At 40.2% G+C, this 16045-nt stretch overlaps 1 protein-coding gene across 1 annotated transcript in view; it reads right to left on the bottom strand.

Annotated features, from left to right (window-relative positions):
- The window catches only part of KCNQ5 (potassium voltage-gated channel subfamily Q member 5), a 588348-nt gene extending 572899 nt beyond the window's left edge, over window positions 1-15449 (bottom strand). Inside the window, exon 1 of the mRNA XM_055134600.1 lies at window positions 14906-15449. Within this exon, the coding sequence (XP_054990575.1) occupies window positions 14906-15306 (401 nt within the window). The 5' untranslated portion in view covers window positions 15307-15449. The remainder of the gene's footprint in view (window positions 1-14905) is intronic.
- Between the last annotated feature and the right edge of the window lie 596 nt (window positions 15450-16045).

The following is a 16045-nucleotide window of genomic DNA, read 5'->3' as shown; positions in this document are numbered from 1 at the left end:
TTTACTCTTCAAGTCTTATAAATCTTTCACCGTTTATCAGACCAGATTTTCCTGCCTTCACAGTTGGCTCTCTAAGTACCAGGCTCTCTCCTGGAGTCTCCATTCCAGTTATACCTTCTGGAACACCTCTCACCCTGTGTGGTATGTGTTGAGATGCTGATTGCTATGCCTGCATTCTACCTAACTGTCAAGCTATTTTAGTCCCTTTTCAAGCATGATTTTTTTTCCTTCCACATGAAACTAAATGTCCCATAAGCGCATGATACTGCAAATGCTGTTGACCTTTACTTAGGTCACTAAACTTTATTTAAAATATGACCCCCTTTATCCTGGCATTATTGCCTTTAAAAATAATTTTTATTGCCTTTTAATATTAACATCCTCATTTCCTTTCTTTATATTTCTCTCACACTACTGCAATTCTGTATTTGCTATGTTGCCTTCATCTTTCACTTCTCATTCTTCTTCTTCCTTTTTTTTTTTTTTTTGGTTCTGGGCCTCAGCCTGTGATGCAGGAGAATACTACTGGTTCTGTTCACCAAGGTCACTTGCAATAGTGCTCACAATGCTGGGGACCAAACCTTGATCTCACTCATGCAAAGCATGTGCTCTGCCCCTTAAGCCTCATCTGCAATTACTTACTCTGTCTTTCTCCCCAAATGTTAAATCCCTAAACCTTGCTCACTGTATTTTTCTTCCAATACCCTTATGTTCTCTTCATCCATTGACTCTACATTGGTAATTAGTGACCCTCTTCTTTCCTTACCTGAAACATAATCATGTTCCAAGTCCCCTTGTATAGTTTGTCTCTCCCGAAGGCAGAGTTAAGAACAGTCTGCTTGATCACAGTCACACTTGCTTGAACTCTTTAAAATTCTGGATTTTGTTTTTTGTTTTGTCTACCAAAAAATATCAAGAAATTAAAACCATATAACTTCATATCCCCGTTCAGCTCTCCTTCATTCCTCCTGCCATGATATTCCTAAAGTTAACAGTCCAGTCTAGGTCCTTGACATACTATATTGCTGTAATACTCCAAAATACTTATTTTGTGATAACTACTCACTTTACCTGTGGTTTTTAGAGCAAGGACTTTAATGAAAATAATTTAATTGTGCATCACTCTTTTAAATATATTATCAGATGCTGTTATCTATATTAAGAGTGCAATGTAGAAAGGGACTCTGGAGCAACCAGAAAACAAAAATAACTCAGCGAATTGCCTTCTGCGAAGGAAAAATCATGATCTCATTAATAACAATTCTAAATTATGATACCGTTGTATTGGAAGAACATTATTTTTTACAGCACATTGGGACATTGACTATTCTTGCTTATGGCTGTCTTAAGATGTCTACTTAGTGCCATCTATGAAGTTATTTTTTATGCGCTACTTCCTGCCCTGAAACCCACAAGCGCTGGAAAAAAAGAGTTCTTAGTAGCATGACCCAACTAGTTTGGGAACAGTAATCTGTCAAATAACTCATTGAGCCCAACACTTGAAGCAAAAGCGCTTGAACCATGTAAGGGAATCTTTCCTGCTAAAAATAGACTCCACTTTCAGTGGAATGGCTACTAGTTCTTCTTATTAAGAGCAGAGAATAACAATTCATTTAAGTGTGGTCAAATCTACTGGTGGTCTTACTATCTAGACGTCAACATGACTAGCACAAATGAGGGTGAACTTTTTCTTTCGTGGTGTGTCTTTGCCCTTAGAAGGTCTACCAGCCTATCTTAATTAAAAACTGAAGAGGAGAAGCAGGCTTTTTGAGGTGGATTTTAAATCACCTCATGTTTATTCCTGAATAGAACTGAATTTTATAGGAACACATATGAATTTATTCTAGCTTAAAAAAACTTGGATGCCAGTTGGATGGTCAAGGTTAGTAAAAAAATGTTGACCCTAAATAAAGTCACTTCTCCTACTTGTCAAGGACTGCAAATGCCCTTGGGGTTCTAAATCCTGTAATGAATAGGTACCCTAAAGTCATCTTGAATTGTCCATTCAACTTCCCTGACTTTCTCATTTCATTGAACAAAACAGAACTATAAGTTTTATCATATGGCATGGTAAATTTAAAACTGCTTTAATCCTCAAGGTCAGAAAGATAGTACAAGGAGTAGAGCACTTGCCTTATATGAGGCCGACTCAGGTTCTATCCCTGGCATCTTATATGATACACTGAGAACTACAAGGAGTAATTCCTTGAGCGCAGAGCCAGGAGAAGTCCCTAAGCATTGCCAGGTGTGGCCCAAGACCTTCAAAATTTTAAAATACAAAACTATTTTAATCCCACTTTGCAATTACTTAATTTGTGTATCAAATTCAGAATATATTTGATGTTTAAAAGGCAGTCCTCAGAAAAATGGGTCAAAAAGCACTTTAGGAATTGCAATGAACACATTCTTACATTACCAGCCTTACATTCAAAGTATTTTTTCTAGTTGAAGAAAAAAGCCATTTTCCAAATGAAAAAGAGCATTTCTAAAATGTTCCAAGAATATGGTATTTAGTAAGTAGTGGTAGAATTCTAGACCCTATGTAAGAATAGGTATATTTTCCCCTGAACTAAAGCTAAAAATTAATATTATAAATTAAGACAGCACACTTAAAATGACAGATATTTTCATTAGGTTAAAATACACTCTTAGCTTATATTAAGCCATTTTAGGACGGAAAAAAGTACCCAAAGTATTATAAAGCAACATTGGTTTCTTTTCTATTTTTTAAAAATACTTTGGAGTAAATTAAACATACTCAGAATGTTTTATTAACATTTAATTTAACTCATTTAATTACTACTCTTTGGAAATTACTATGATCAGCGGGAACTCTTGTGTTTGGTCTTTGTGTGGGAATGCCCTGAGCAGAACGCCCACCTTCACAGACAGCTGAACACCAATCCCAGTTTCCCAAGGGGTCAGAAGAACTGGCAATTAGCAGTTCTCTATATAGCGATACTCAAGTTTACCTTGTACATTCCTTCAATAGGAGCAATAGTTAAATGCCACTGGAGAAGGGCCAACCTTTGCTTTCATCCTAAGTCAATTCAGAGAGATGGTTTTTATAACTCAGCAAACCGCAAATCCTTTTGGAGTAAACGTTACTTGAAAGAATAGGCTTTTTATAGCCATTCAACTCTTGTAGTTACTACTAAGATTCCGACATATAAAATTAGGTCAGGTTATTGAACAAACACTGAGTAAGTATATCCTAACTTGACAAAATACCAGAAAACACAGAAATGCATCTGAATCAAAAGATGAAGAGAAGCAGCTACATTCTCATTTATAACCAATTCTAGTCTCATTCAAGTGTGAAAGAAAACAAATTTAGTGAAATGGTAGTCCTAAACTTAGTTCACACTCTGTGGAAAAGGTTATGAAAATATCTTCCACAAAGGTATGGTTGGAAATATTTTTAAATAATAGCTTTTTTTTAAATCTAAATCTCATGTGTGTTCCTATGACAAGTTGCTTAAATTGCTTAAGTCCATGCTTAATCTTTCAGTTAAACAGGAAAACTGCAAGTCTCTGCTGCCAAATTATAGATCTGTTTCTTGGCTCATGAGTAAGGAAACTCTTAATGAGTGTAATGTCTGTGTGATAAATATTTTTACGTTCACTTCTACTAAAGTATATGTGACAAGCATATTTAAACTTCCCTAATGTACTTTTTTTCTAGGATAATTCATTTGGAATGAAAATAATTTCTAATTTACTTCTCAACAACTTCCAAAATGGAAATTATGATCTTTAAAAAGTTATTCACTGAACATTTAGTCTCTGATTTTAAGAATAATTGACTTTGCTCCTTTTATCTAAGAAATATGAGCATAACTAAAAGCTCTAAGAAATTGGGTTCTCTAAATCCCACAGTTTTCTAGAGGTCTTCATTAATGACTGTCCTGTCAATTAGCTAACCCAGTCTACTCGAAAAGTACACTCTTGAAGTTTGTAAACAATTACAGGGTGAGGGCATCTTTTGATTAACAGCAGGGAGCTTTAAGAGGAAGAGAAATCAAATCATACAACACAAGTAAAAAAGAAATGAGTAGAAGTACCATTCCTGAAAAACAGGTGCACAGAAGGGTAAAAAAATAACTGGAGCAATTTAACTGAAGATGATGATGATAATGATGGGACAAATTAGAGAATGGAAGAACTGACTAGAAAAAAATACATATGTGGGAGAGAAGATAGAGAGCTAGCAAGAATAAATAGAATGTATTTATATCAGCATAAAGAAAACACAGTTTTATTTATTTGTTTGAAAAAAGGAAATCCTGAAAGTCAGTTTGGGACAAACATGTTCAGTCATTGTGAGACATAAATGAAGCAGTTGCTAATATTTTCAATGAATATATATGTACATACATATATTCTACAATGAAATATAAATCATGAATTTAATGTTGATAGAGAAGAGTATTAAAAAATTAGAGCAATGGATCCAAAATATAAGTGCTCCACAATTTATTATTATTATTATTATTATTATTATTATTATTATTATTATTATTATTATTTGCTTTTTGGGTCACACCCGGCAATGCACAGGGGTTACTCCTGGTCTGCACTCAGGAATTACCCCTGGTGGTGCTCAGGGGACCATATGGGATGCTGCTCAGGGGACCATATGGGATGCTGGGAATCAAACCCGGGTCGGCCACGTGCAAGGCAAACGCTCTACCTGCTGTGCTATCGCTCCAGACCCTGCTCCACAATTAAAACTAACTTCCTTTCTTTCCTTTCTGCCTTACTTCTATCCCTCTCTCTTTTTTCTCTTTCTCCTTGCTAGGGATCAAACTCAGGACCTCAATCACAGGAGGGAACCTCTTTGCCACCTAGTAACACTATCTGCCCCAAACTACCTACATTTAACAAAATTCCTTGTGGGAAAAAAAGTCATAACATTCAAAGAGTTCTACTGATAACAATAAAACCTAGAAAAAATTTGATTAAAAATAAGGAATGTTATCTGAGCTTGGTGACATAAGAGATATGAAAAGAAAAGAGTGCTTTTGTTACTTCAGATACAAATTATTTATGAAGAATTACATAAATGATCCGATTAGAAGACCATATAAATAATGTGGTCTAAGGGCTAAGATACATGATACAAATAATAAAAGCTCTGGGAGGTAAATAAAGAAAAAGGAAATAGTACTGTTATCAGGAAAACGAAAAAACAAAAATAGTTTGAGTTGGTAAGAACTTGAAGTCATAAAAATTTTTGTTGATACTCTTCTCTATCAAAAATAGTTTGAGTTGGTAAGAACTTGAAGTCATAAAAATAAACTACTAAACTGTTTATTATAGAATGATTATATTATTTCTCTGATACTATATTAAAAGTGATTTAAATTACCATTAATTTGTTTTGCTTGAATGGAAAAGGTTCCACACAGTGGAAGTCACAGGTTATACTCTGGTAGCGTTCAGGGGGTCAGATGATGTTGAGGATCAAATTAGGCCTCTTTCATGCAAAGCTTCCAGTCCAGCCCTTTAAGTCACCTATTCAGTCCACCATTCATCTTTTAATGAATTTTAAGTGTGCATATACTATACTATTAAACCTATACTTTACCCAAAAGTCAGTTTTTGTAACTATATTAGCCACTGATGATATGAGCTCTAGGCCCATAGATACTAACCACAATAAAAACTATAATAACAAAAATTTGGGCTCTCAGTCAACTTGCCTTGGCAAAAAGTCTGCTGTTAACTCAGTGGCTGACTCTGGACCAGTTATTGAATCTCTCCTTAACACATTATTCTCATTTACTAAAATGGTATATCACTACTAACAGTATTAAAGGAGTGTATCAATTATTATAATCATTCTTATAACTTTCCTCTAACTTAGCTTTTCTTGCTTTCTCCTCTTAGTCTTCTATTTCCTTCTAGAGTGCCCAGTGACTCTTCTTATATTCTTCCTAACTCAACTGAGTGCCTGGCATACATTTCCTATTCCCTCTCTTCACTTCTGATTTATTTCCCAATTAACAGTACTCTGACTTCTACTGTAACAGCTTTATTGAAAATGAACATTGGTGAGGTCACTTTTCACATTGAGAAATCCAATTAAAAACTTCTTCATCTGGGGCTGGAGCAATAGCACAGCAGGCAGGGCGTTCGCCTTGCATGAGGCCGACCCAGGTTCGATTCCCAGCATCCCATATGGTCCCCTGAGCACCGAGAGGAGTAATTCCTGAGTGCAGAGCCAGGAGTAACCCCTGTGCATTGCCGGGTGTGACCCAAAGAGAAAAAAAAAACAAAACAAACTTCTTCATCTTATCTAAGACTGCCCAGACATCACTGTTGACCGCTTTTTAAAAAACTCTTAATGTTCCTGTTCTCTACGATCACTTAAACATCTTTTTTGTCTAGCATCTCCTTACATCTTGCTATCAATATCTATTCCATTTCATCCCCTTTTTCTTCTGCCCACCCCATTCACGTTGCTATTTCCTTTCCTGGAGCTGTTGCCCTTTCAATTTTCATGCTTGCCTTATAGTTTTAACTTTTGAATGTATCACCATATCTTTTAAATCTTCATTTACTGTTGTTTGACATATCTAGCTGGGAGACCAGAGTTACTAGAATGAGATTCTCCAAAGCAAAACACAGTTTGTCACCCAACAGTCCCATCAACCTGTAGTTCTACCTGTATTCTTTTTTTTTATTTTTGGGTCACACCTGGCAATGCACAGGGGTTAATCCTGGCTCTGCAATCAGGAATTACCCCTTGCAGTTTCAGGGGAACCATATGGGATGCTGGGAATTGAACTCGGGTCGGTCGCGTGCAAAGCAAATGCCCTACCTGCTGTGCTATATTGCTCTAGCCCCCCCGACCTGTATCCTTGATCTCAGTTAATGGACCAACTGTAGGCCTTATTTTCTCACTCATTAATACATTTCAACTCTCCTGTCATAATTTTTACTTCAACATTAATACCACTGTCACAGACCAAATACTAAATATTGTCTTGCCCATTGGAATAATGATTTTGAAATAACTATTCTATCTCTAGTTAGCTCCCTTCAAGTTCATAAATTAATGAAACTAGGAAAGAGATCAATCTAAAATGGAAATTAAGTGATACTATTGCTAGCCTAAAATCTACATCTGTCAAGTAATGCTTACCACTTACAGAATAAAATCCTGAAAAAAAAAGAAGAAAATCCTGGATTTTGACATAGCAATGCAACTTAATCACTTTCACTATCACTTTTCTCAGTAGCTTCACTAATAGCCATATGCTACATGTTATTTTATATGTATACATGCTTATATAGAGTGCATGTACACATTATTGTAATACCGTGATGTAATACTATTTTTCCTATTCTACAGACTTAGTAGATGAAACTGAAAGCCACTTTGTCTTCGGCATCAAATTAGCAAAGGTAAAGTTGGTAACTGAAATGAAACCAAATCATATTACCCTAAGGAATTTCTTTGAGGTCAAAGTCCACGCCATTCCCTTTTTTCAACCTCCAGAATTTAGCAGAGTAACTGGCATACAGAATGGCTCTTATTAAATATTAAAACTGAATTGACTTTTTAAAAAGAAAGGAAAAATAATGACAATATAATTATAAAAGATCCTCACAACTCTAACTGGGGAATAAAGAGTTTATCTTCTTATATCACAATGTTATAAAAGGAAACTGTAAACTGTGAGCTTTTAAAAAGTGTTGAACACGAGCCTAGTACAGTGGGTAAGGTGTTTGCCTTGCACGTGGCCAAACCGGGTTTAATCTCCGGCATCCCATATGGTCCCTGAGCACCACAAGTAGTGATTTCTGAGGGCAGAGCCCTGAGTAAGCCATGAGCACATCCAGCTGTGGCCCAAAATACAAAATAAATATTTTTAAATGTTATCTCTTCACTTGTATTTAAACTTAGATATCTCTTGGCCAGGGAGACAGATCAAAGGGCTGGAGCACATACTTTGCACAGTGCTCCCCCACCTCCAGTTAGATGTTTGGCATCATATGATGCTCTGAGCTGAGTGCTAGAAGTGACCTGGAGCACTGAACCAGGGGTAGGACCTGAGCTCTCCCTGGTGTGGCTCCAAAACAAAACAAAAATTAAACATCTCCTAAATCATGACAAAAATCTCTACATTGTTAAAAATAACTTTAGAATTCTTTTAATCTTCAAATTGCATTCTATAAAAATGTCCTTTTTACTTCTGGACAATAAAAGGAGTGCAAATGGTTTCACTAAAAATCACTATGCTAAACTATATCATGAGTCCGTATGTGCTGTGAGTGGAATGTATGTGTGTGTAAAAAGTATATGCATATATCCATGTGTATATGCAACAAAAACTGTTCCAAGTATTTAGAGTGGAGAGGCTGGGCCATACCAGAGGTGCTCAGGGATTCCTACTGACTCTGTGCTCAGGAAATAATGACAGAGCTCCAAAGACCACATGTGGTGTTGGCGATTCAAACTGGGATTTGTCACATGCAGGGCAAGCACCTTACTTTCTGTGAGATCTCTCCAGTCTTTTTAAAAACAAAAGTAAGTTTAGAAGTAAATGACTTCATTGCATTTCAGAAATTAATTCCTTAGGCAAACTTACAACAAAAGGTCACAAGACCACCTAAAACTCCGGGAGCCATCAAAAACATCAAAATTATAAATTAACAAAAAAGACACAGCGGTTCAACCGATCTGCATCACAGTTTCAAACTAATTAAATTTCTAATGAAATATTTAGAAATGATTGAAGAAAATATAAATTATAAAAGTAACATAAACAAATCATTAAACATAAGCATGGGCTGCAGTAATTCCACAATAAGAGTTCAAGTGGTTTCACACCACTGAGCTAGGATAAAACATGCCTTGCTGGCATTTCCATCTGCCAAAATAGCCATTTGCAATTAAAAATTAAAACTGGCATCACATCTTCGCAAGCAATTATCAAAAGGTTGCTGGCTAAGTTCCTTGTTTATATTGTTTCTTATAATAAGACTTCATTACACTTTAAACTATTCTTATGTTTTATTTTAGGTCATAATATCCCCAATACCAATATCTGAACAATTACCACTTTTAAATATGCCTAATTGTAATATAATCCTCAAATACTTAATGTTGTATGAATTTCTGCACACAGATATATATGAATGATAAAAAGCACTGGAAGTTGCTATTGTCGCAGGGTATAAAGCCTCATAAGGCCTCTTTACACTTAAGGGAAATAGTGGTTTTTAAGGAATGCAGGAGGAAAAATAAATGTGAACACTAATTTTTATAGACATCAACTTCAGAACACAATCTGCATAAAATTAATAAATTAATGGATTCATCTTTAAGTTCTGACATAAGGAATGGCCAACAGAGTAAAATTCCATGGTACACCCAGAAAAAAGTGTGGAGATTTGAGCTATAAGTAAATGAATTGATCTGCATGTGTGAAGAATCTCTACAAGACAGCCACTGTTCTGAGTTCTGATGATACAAAAGAGAAGACAAAAAAAAAAAACCCTGCATTTTAGTAACTGGGTGGAGACCAGCAATAAACAAATTCCTGCTCAAGTAGATTGCTCTATTTTAACACTTCAGACAGATAACTTTGGCTTCTGTGTGTCACACATACCTTGCCAAAAGATAGGATGAAAGCGGCCTCATAGAAGGAAGTAACTCAGATAGGAGGACACCAAATGACAGAAAGATTCTCACTTCTTATTGCAAATACTCCTCCCCTTTTTTGATAGAATCTTAGACTAAACACGGCATCTTTTACCTTTTTGGCTTGATCACAGACACAATTTAACTATTTAGAACTAAAGATTTAGAGATCCATAAAGGTAAAAAATAATAATAATGATAATTAATTAAATAAATAAAATGTAAAAGAAAAAGAAAAAACAAAGTATTCCAAGTCAGGACATTAATGGAAGAAAAACAACAGTCTTTCACTTTTAGACACATACCTTTCTCCTCAAAGTGAGTCATCAGTACACTTAGTCTAAGAAAGTCAAAAATACTAGGGAATTCCCGCAGTTTTAGCTCAATCTGAAACTCTTCTATGGGAGACTTCCATGGAAACTCCTGTGCTTATTCACTATGGGAGCATGCACCAATGATCTGTTACATACAAGTCACCTTGTAAAAGCCTCCGATGCAAAGAAGTAGATTTTCTGAATGGAAATCGCCCACTCAGGGGGGAACAGGTGGAATCTTCTTACATCACGTTTCTAAACCTTATGACACCACAGAAACTGAAATAAGGAAGAACTCTAAAAATCTCCTTCATGACTAATCCAATTAAGCCTAATATGCCCTTTTCAGTTTTTTCTGCAGCCCTGGAAGTAAGTAACCACACCCTTTAACTCTGTGTACCTTGTCTTTTCAGAGTTTATGAACATTAGCTTTCCTGTTTTATCCTTTGGTCTATTGGATGCTTCATCATGTCTTTCCCAGATTTTCCTGTGCACTTTTATTCTCCCACCCATTGCTTGGTGTTCTCTAAACTGTGTCCTGCACCATGTCCTCACAACATCGTCATTTCTGAGCTGTCTCACTGGTATACTCATTGCTTTAACTACCAATACAATAGAACTCCTAGAAACTTCCAAATTTAAATATCTAACCTAGACAGATATATAAAGCTCTAATTTCTTTAACACATTCATTCATTCAGAATATTAATACCTATGTGTCAGAAATAGCTGTGGTGGCTAAAATGGAAAATGAGAGTGTACCTGAATAATACTTGTATTCTTACAACTGATAATTTCCACTAAAAAGTGTTACGAAGACCCAGAATGTGACAAATTCAAATCTAAACTCGTGTCCCTCAACCTTTGCCCCATATTGGGGCCTTCCATTCCCCACGTCACCCAAGTCAAAATTATTATTCTTATACAACACATCAGATTTGTGAAAGCCATCTGCTAATTCTTCTTCCTTAACATTCCTCTAACGTCCTTCTCCTCACAGGTACTGTCTTAAATTCTTTATCTCACTTTTCTCAAACAGTTCATGTCATATAGCAGATGGACAACAGACATTCACATAACCAATTTATGGATTAAAAACACAGGAATGAATGGAAAAACTTGACAATTGTTATCATGTCCTAACAAACCTGTAGGACTTCATTTTACACTCTCCAATCCATTATGCAAACTAACAGAAGAGAAATTTGAATTTTGCATTTAATTATATCATTACTCTTTTAATCACCATTTGATAATCACTACTACTTATAAGTAGACCACAACCCATATTCAGCATGAGGTTATCCAAGGTCAAGCCCCTTTTCCTTTTCTTGTCTGGCAAAAACTTAACAGCACCTAGAATTACTGTGTCAATTTGCCATTTCATATATTCTGCCAAGCAAAACTTTATTTCCCATTTGCTTTAATTAATTTGTTAAAAATCCTGTTCATGCCTCACTTCCTTTTTGAAACTTGTGCAGATTTTTCTACCTTCATCTCCATTTTCTTCTCTTTTCTACGAAAATTTGAATTTACTTCGATAATAGCTCAGATAACATTTTTAAAGACTAATTCAAAGTTCTGTAGTCATTCATCTCAAGCTGGAGTCTTCTCCGTGAGAGTGGAAATTAAGACTCTGTTACTTTTTGGGAACTACCACCTAGTAGTCACTCAAATGTCTGCAGATGGAAAAATGAAAAAAAAAATAAGAAGAAGGTAAAGTGACCTGGGACTATTTTGAGAAAGGGAGATTATGATGAGATCTGCAATTTAAAGAAAAATTTTATGGCATCATCAGAGAGTTGGAAGACTAATAAACAGAGCAGGGTAATTGAGAGGAGAAAATTACAAATGATCCAAAGGAGAGATATTGCAAAACAGAAAGAGATAAAGGGATAGTGAGAGTGACAAGGAAAAGAAGGGAAAATATTGGAGAAGTATTTATAAAGTGAACATGTAGAACTTAATGATAATCTGTATGGCCAGTGGGAGGCATATAAAAGTGAAGAGTCAAGGATGACTTGAAGCATGAGAAAGAAACATGCCACTTGATATCTCAGCAGCTCATCTAGTAAACTAAACAACAGAAGACAGGAAACTAGGCTGCCTGGTAAAGAACAGCAGGGGCACAGACTCACCTAATCTCTGCTAATTTACAAAGATTTTATTAAAATACCTAAAGTAGGTCATCTCACTCTTGCCACTTTCCTCTGCACTGACTTAGGCTATATACACTTGAAATCCCATTTTGTACAATTAAAATGCCATTATAATAATAACTGCCTACTTAACAGAATTTTTTCTTTACCTATAACCTAACTTTAAACATACTCTTCTTGCTTCTTGGCAGGGAAAATACTAGCAGACCAAATAAATCCATCCTTGAGGTACCTCATTAATCACAGTGCACTTGTTCTTGGCAAGAACCTTAATATGCTACAAAAATAGTTATTAAAGTAAGATTTGGGGATTCCCAGACTGGCAGGGAATTAGTTGGTTATACTGCTCTAAATGTTTTTTTTTTATCATTTCTTTTATTATTAATGATACTGTTAGACTTACAGCTAGAAATAACTTTGCGTAATAATTTAAGGTGTAAAGTCCAGCTATTCTAAAGCCCATTTAAAATCAGAAGCAACAGCTGTCAGAGATGGCCTGTTCCCCAGGTCAGCTGTACTTGTACAAAACCCTCCGAGATGAGACTATCCAGTCTCACTTTCTGTGGATGAGGATCTAGCACCCCTATCTAAATGTTCAAGCATTACAGTTTCAGATTCTAGAAATCTGTAACACGAGACTTAAATTTTACTTATCATATTTACAAGAACATTATTGTGTAGCTACCAATAAGTACATTGATAAATACATTTGAAGAATTAGGCAAATTCAAAGCTCTTAGGATCAATTTTTCAAACTTTTTAAATTCTTTAAGTCCACTAAGACATATAGAACACCAAACATTGATAAACTTGTTTCACTGTGAAAAGTCTTCAAGTTCAAGGGTAGATACAAACATAGTAGATACAAAGTATGAGCAGTAACCAAGGTTGTCCCTATTCCTCTCTGAAAATTATGTACAATTTAGCAAAAATTGGAGGTTGTAAATGACATCATATCATAAATCCAAAACCTATGACTATTATACTCATATTCTTGTAAAAAAATCATTACCCCTGCAGCATGTATTTCGCTGCCAAACTGAGCCCAGGTCATTGTTATTAAATATTTTATTAGATCAGGACAGGTCAAAGTAACTTATCATAACAAAATCAATTACATATCAATGCAGAGGGAATGAATATGGAAAGTACCAGTAGTGTTTCCCATATCTATCATCCATTACAGCAACCACTTCTAACTTGATGTGAATTTGAATAAATGGTATTAACCTCTTGAAATAATGATGTGACACAGCATTCTCCTTGTATACCTTGTAAGATGGAAAACTGGCTGTACCATTCTTCCTAATGCTACATGTTCATATCAATCTGAGACTAAAAATCTCCAAAGACTATAGGCCACATATTGTCGACTCCACCAATTTTCTGATTTCTACGGGGTTGAATTCTATGTTCACCTAGTCACAAAACCAGCTCTTTCTTCATGTTATTCGAACAAATGTTTTTGGCCACCAGAAACAGCATCCCTGGTGGAAAGCTCTATTTAGAAGGCACGCCTTAATTCCAAAAGAAACGCAATTCGTGTGTTCAGACCCTAGGAGGAAAACCACTAAAAGGAGAGGAGAAAAAGAAGGAGACGGGATAACTGCTTACCAAGTACCTTAAACATGTGCAGTGGGGGCCTGAATGAAAGGACGTTGTTGCGGGGTGAGGGGAGAACAGTAGTAAAATTTAAAGACACTGAGATCTTAAATGCCTAAGGGGAAAATAAACATTTGCTTCCAATCATTTTCTCATTAAGCATTTTCTGTTGATGGCGAGATCTTACAACACACACACACACACACACACACACATACACACACGCACGCACACACGCGCGCGCGCGCGCGCGCGAACGCACTGGCACTGGGCGCCACAAATGCCCACTTAAACCACTGCCTGATCACAGTACGCGCGTCCCGTTTGCGCATCTTCTTCCACTCTTTCGCTGGAGCTCCCACGCCCGGGACCGCTCCACCGGCCTCTGCCTGCGCGGGAGCGTCTCCTCTCCTGGCCCCGCTCGGCCTCGTACAGACAGACCTCGGCCACCTTTTGTGGCAGGAAAGAGTACGAGGCTCTGACATATTTTCCGTTGCAGGCCAGAGTGGTGTCGGCGAGGCGTGTTTCCGGGTGCACTTAAAACCGAGCTGCCCTCGGGGCGAGCCACAGTTTTCCCAGCTCCGCCCCGGGTTCCTCCTCTCCCCACCCCGTCCGAGCGCGCCGTCACCCCTCACCAGCCCGACCCACTCGCACAAGCCTCGCTGGACGCGCGAGGCTCCCCCCTCGCCCGACTCCCAGCTCCCCGGCGCCCCGCTGGCTAGAAGTTTTTTTGCCTGTCGGGAGCCTAATCGCTCCCAATTATCCGCGCAGCCCTAATACTAGGGTTGTGCGGCGGGACCGTTTCCCGGGGGTACAGGGGGGACGCCGAGCGGTTTAGAGAGGTGGAGCCCAGAACAAGTGGCAGGCTGGAGGAGGAGGAGGAGGAGGAAGAGCGTAAACACGTGTAAAGAAATTGAAGGAACCACGTGTGCACGCGAGAGTGTGTGTGTGTCTCTGTGTGTGTGTGTGTGTGTGTGTGTGTGTGTGTGTGTGTGTGTGGGCGCGCTCGCGCTTGCCGGACCCCGGCTGAGTCGAGCCTGACCCCGGGGTGGGGGGTAACAGCGGGGGGACGGGGAGGGGGTGACCCGGGTGGCGGGACGCGAGGCACCTCGACCCTCCCCCTACCCCCACCTCCAAACCCGGCGTGCCGGGGGCGCGCGCAGCGGGGTACTCACACGAACGCGTGGTAGACGAACGCCCAGCCGCGGGGTCTCTCCAGCACGTTGTACAGATAGTTCTGCAGCCGCCGGTACTTGACGTTGCGCCGGCAGCTCTGGCTACTGGTGTAGGAGAGCGGTTTCCCCAGCAGGCTCATCCGGGCTCCCTGCTTGCCCCGGCGGCTCTCCCTCAGGCCGCCGCTGCCGCCGCCGAGAGCGGCCGCGCGGGTGCCGAGCAGCAGCAGGCCGTCGCCCCTGGCGGAGGCGGAGTTCAGCAGCACTCTGCCCCGGCCCGACTCCACATCCTTCATGCCGCTGCCCGGGCGCCCCCCGCCCGCCGCCGCCGCCGCCGCCGCGCCGCTCTTCACCCAGAGCCCGGCGGCGCCGCCCTCCTCTCCTCCCGCGTGGTGGCGGGGCATGGCATCACCACGGGCACGGCGAAGGGGGCGCCAGCGCCTGCGGCGGGGGCAGCGGCCTCATGCGCGCCGGCGGCGTGCCGGGAGGAAGCGGCGGCCGACGGGGCGCCCCGGCCGGGCGGCCCCGTACCAAGCGCCCCGGGCTCCCGGGCTGTGTCGGGCGGACGCTGTCGACGAGCCCCGGCTTCTAGCTGCCTCTCGCTTCGGAATCGGCGATCGGGTGCGGGGCGGCACTTTGCGCGGGGTCTGGGCTCGCTCCGTCTGCTTTCCGCCGCCGCCACCACTCCCTCCTTGCCAAGTGCCCTCCGGGTTGGGGCGGGGAGTGCGGGGCGCTCAGAGGCGCGCTCCTACGCGCGCACACCCAGTCCCGTGCTCCCCCTTTCTTCTCCGTCTTCACCCCCACTTCCCGGCGGCGGAGTTCAGCAGCACTCCGAGGGGACGGGGCTCTGGCGTCCCTCTCGAAGGCGGGAGTTGCGTCGGGGTCCTCGCAAGGGGCTCCGCGGTGGATCGGAAGGTGCGAGCAGCCGGGTGCCTGGAGGAGTCCCTCGAGAAACGGGGTGGCTGCCCTCTCCCGCCCCTAATCCGCCGCGGCAGGTCCGGCCATCCGTCTGCGAGGGGTGTGTGTGAGCGGGTACAGCGCCGCCCCGCACTTCGGAGCGGCCGCACGGGGACACGCTCCAGGCACTGGCGCTCCACTGCCCGGGACCCCCGCGAGCCCTGGACAGCTCAGGGCACAGCAGAC

The sequence above is a fragment of the Sorex araneus genome, chromosome 4 (assembly GCF_027595985.1).
Source record: "Sorex araneus isolate mSorAra2 chromosome 4, mSorAra2.pri, whole genome shotgun sequence".
NCBI classification, from domain to species: domain Eukaryota; kingdom Metazoa; phylum Chordata; class Mammalia; order Eulipotyphla; family Soricidae; genus Sorex; species Sorex araneus.
The sequence above is the reverse complement of the archived record's forward strand: the minus strand, read 5'-3'. Positions and strand labels throughout refer to the sequence as shown.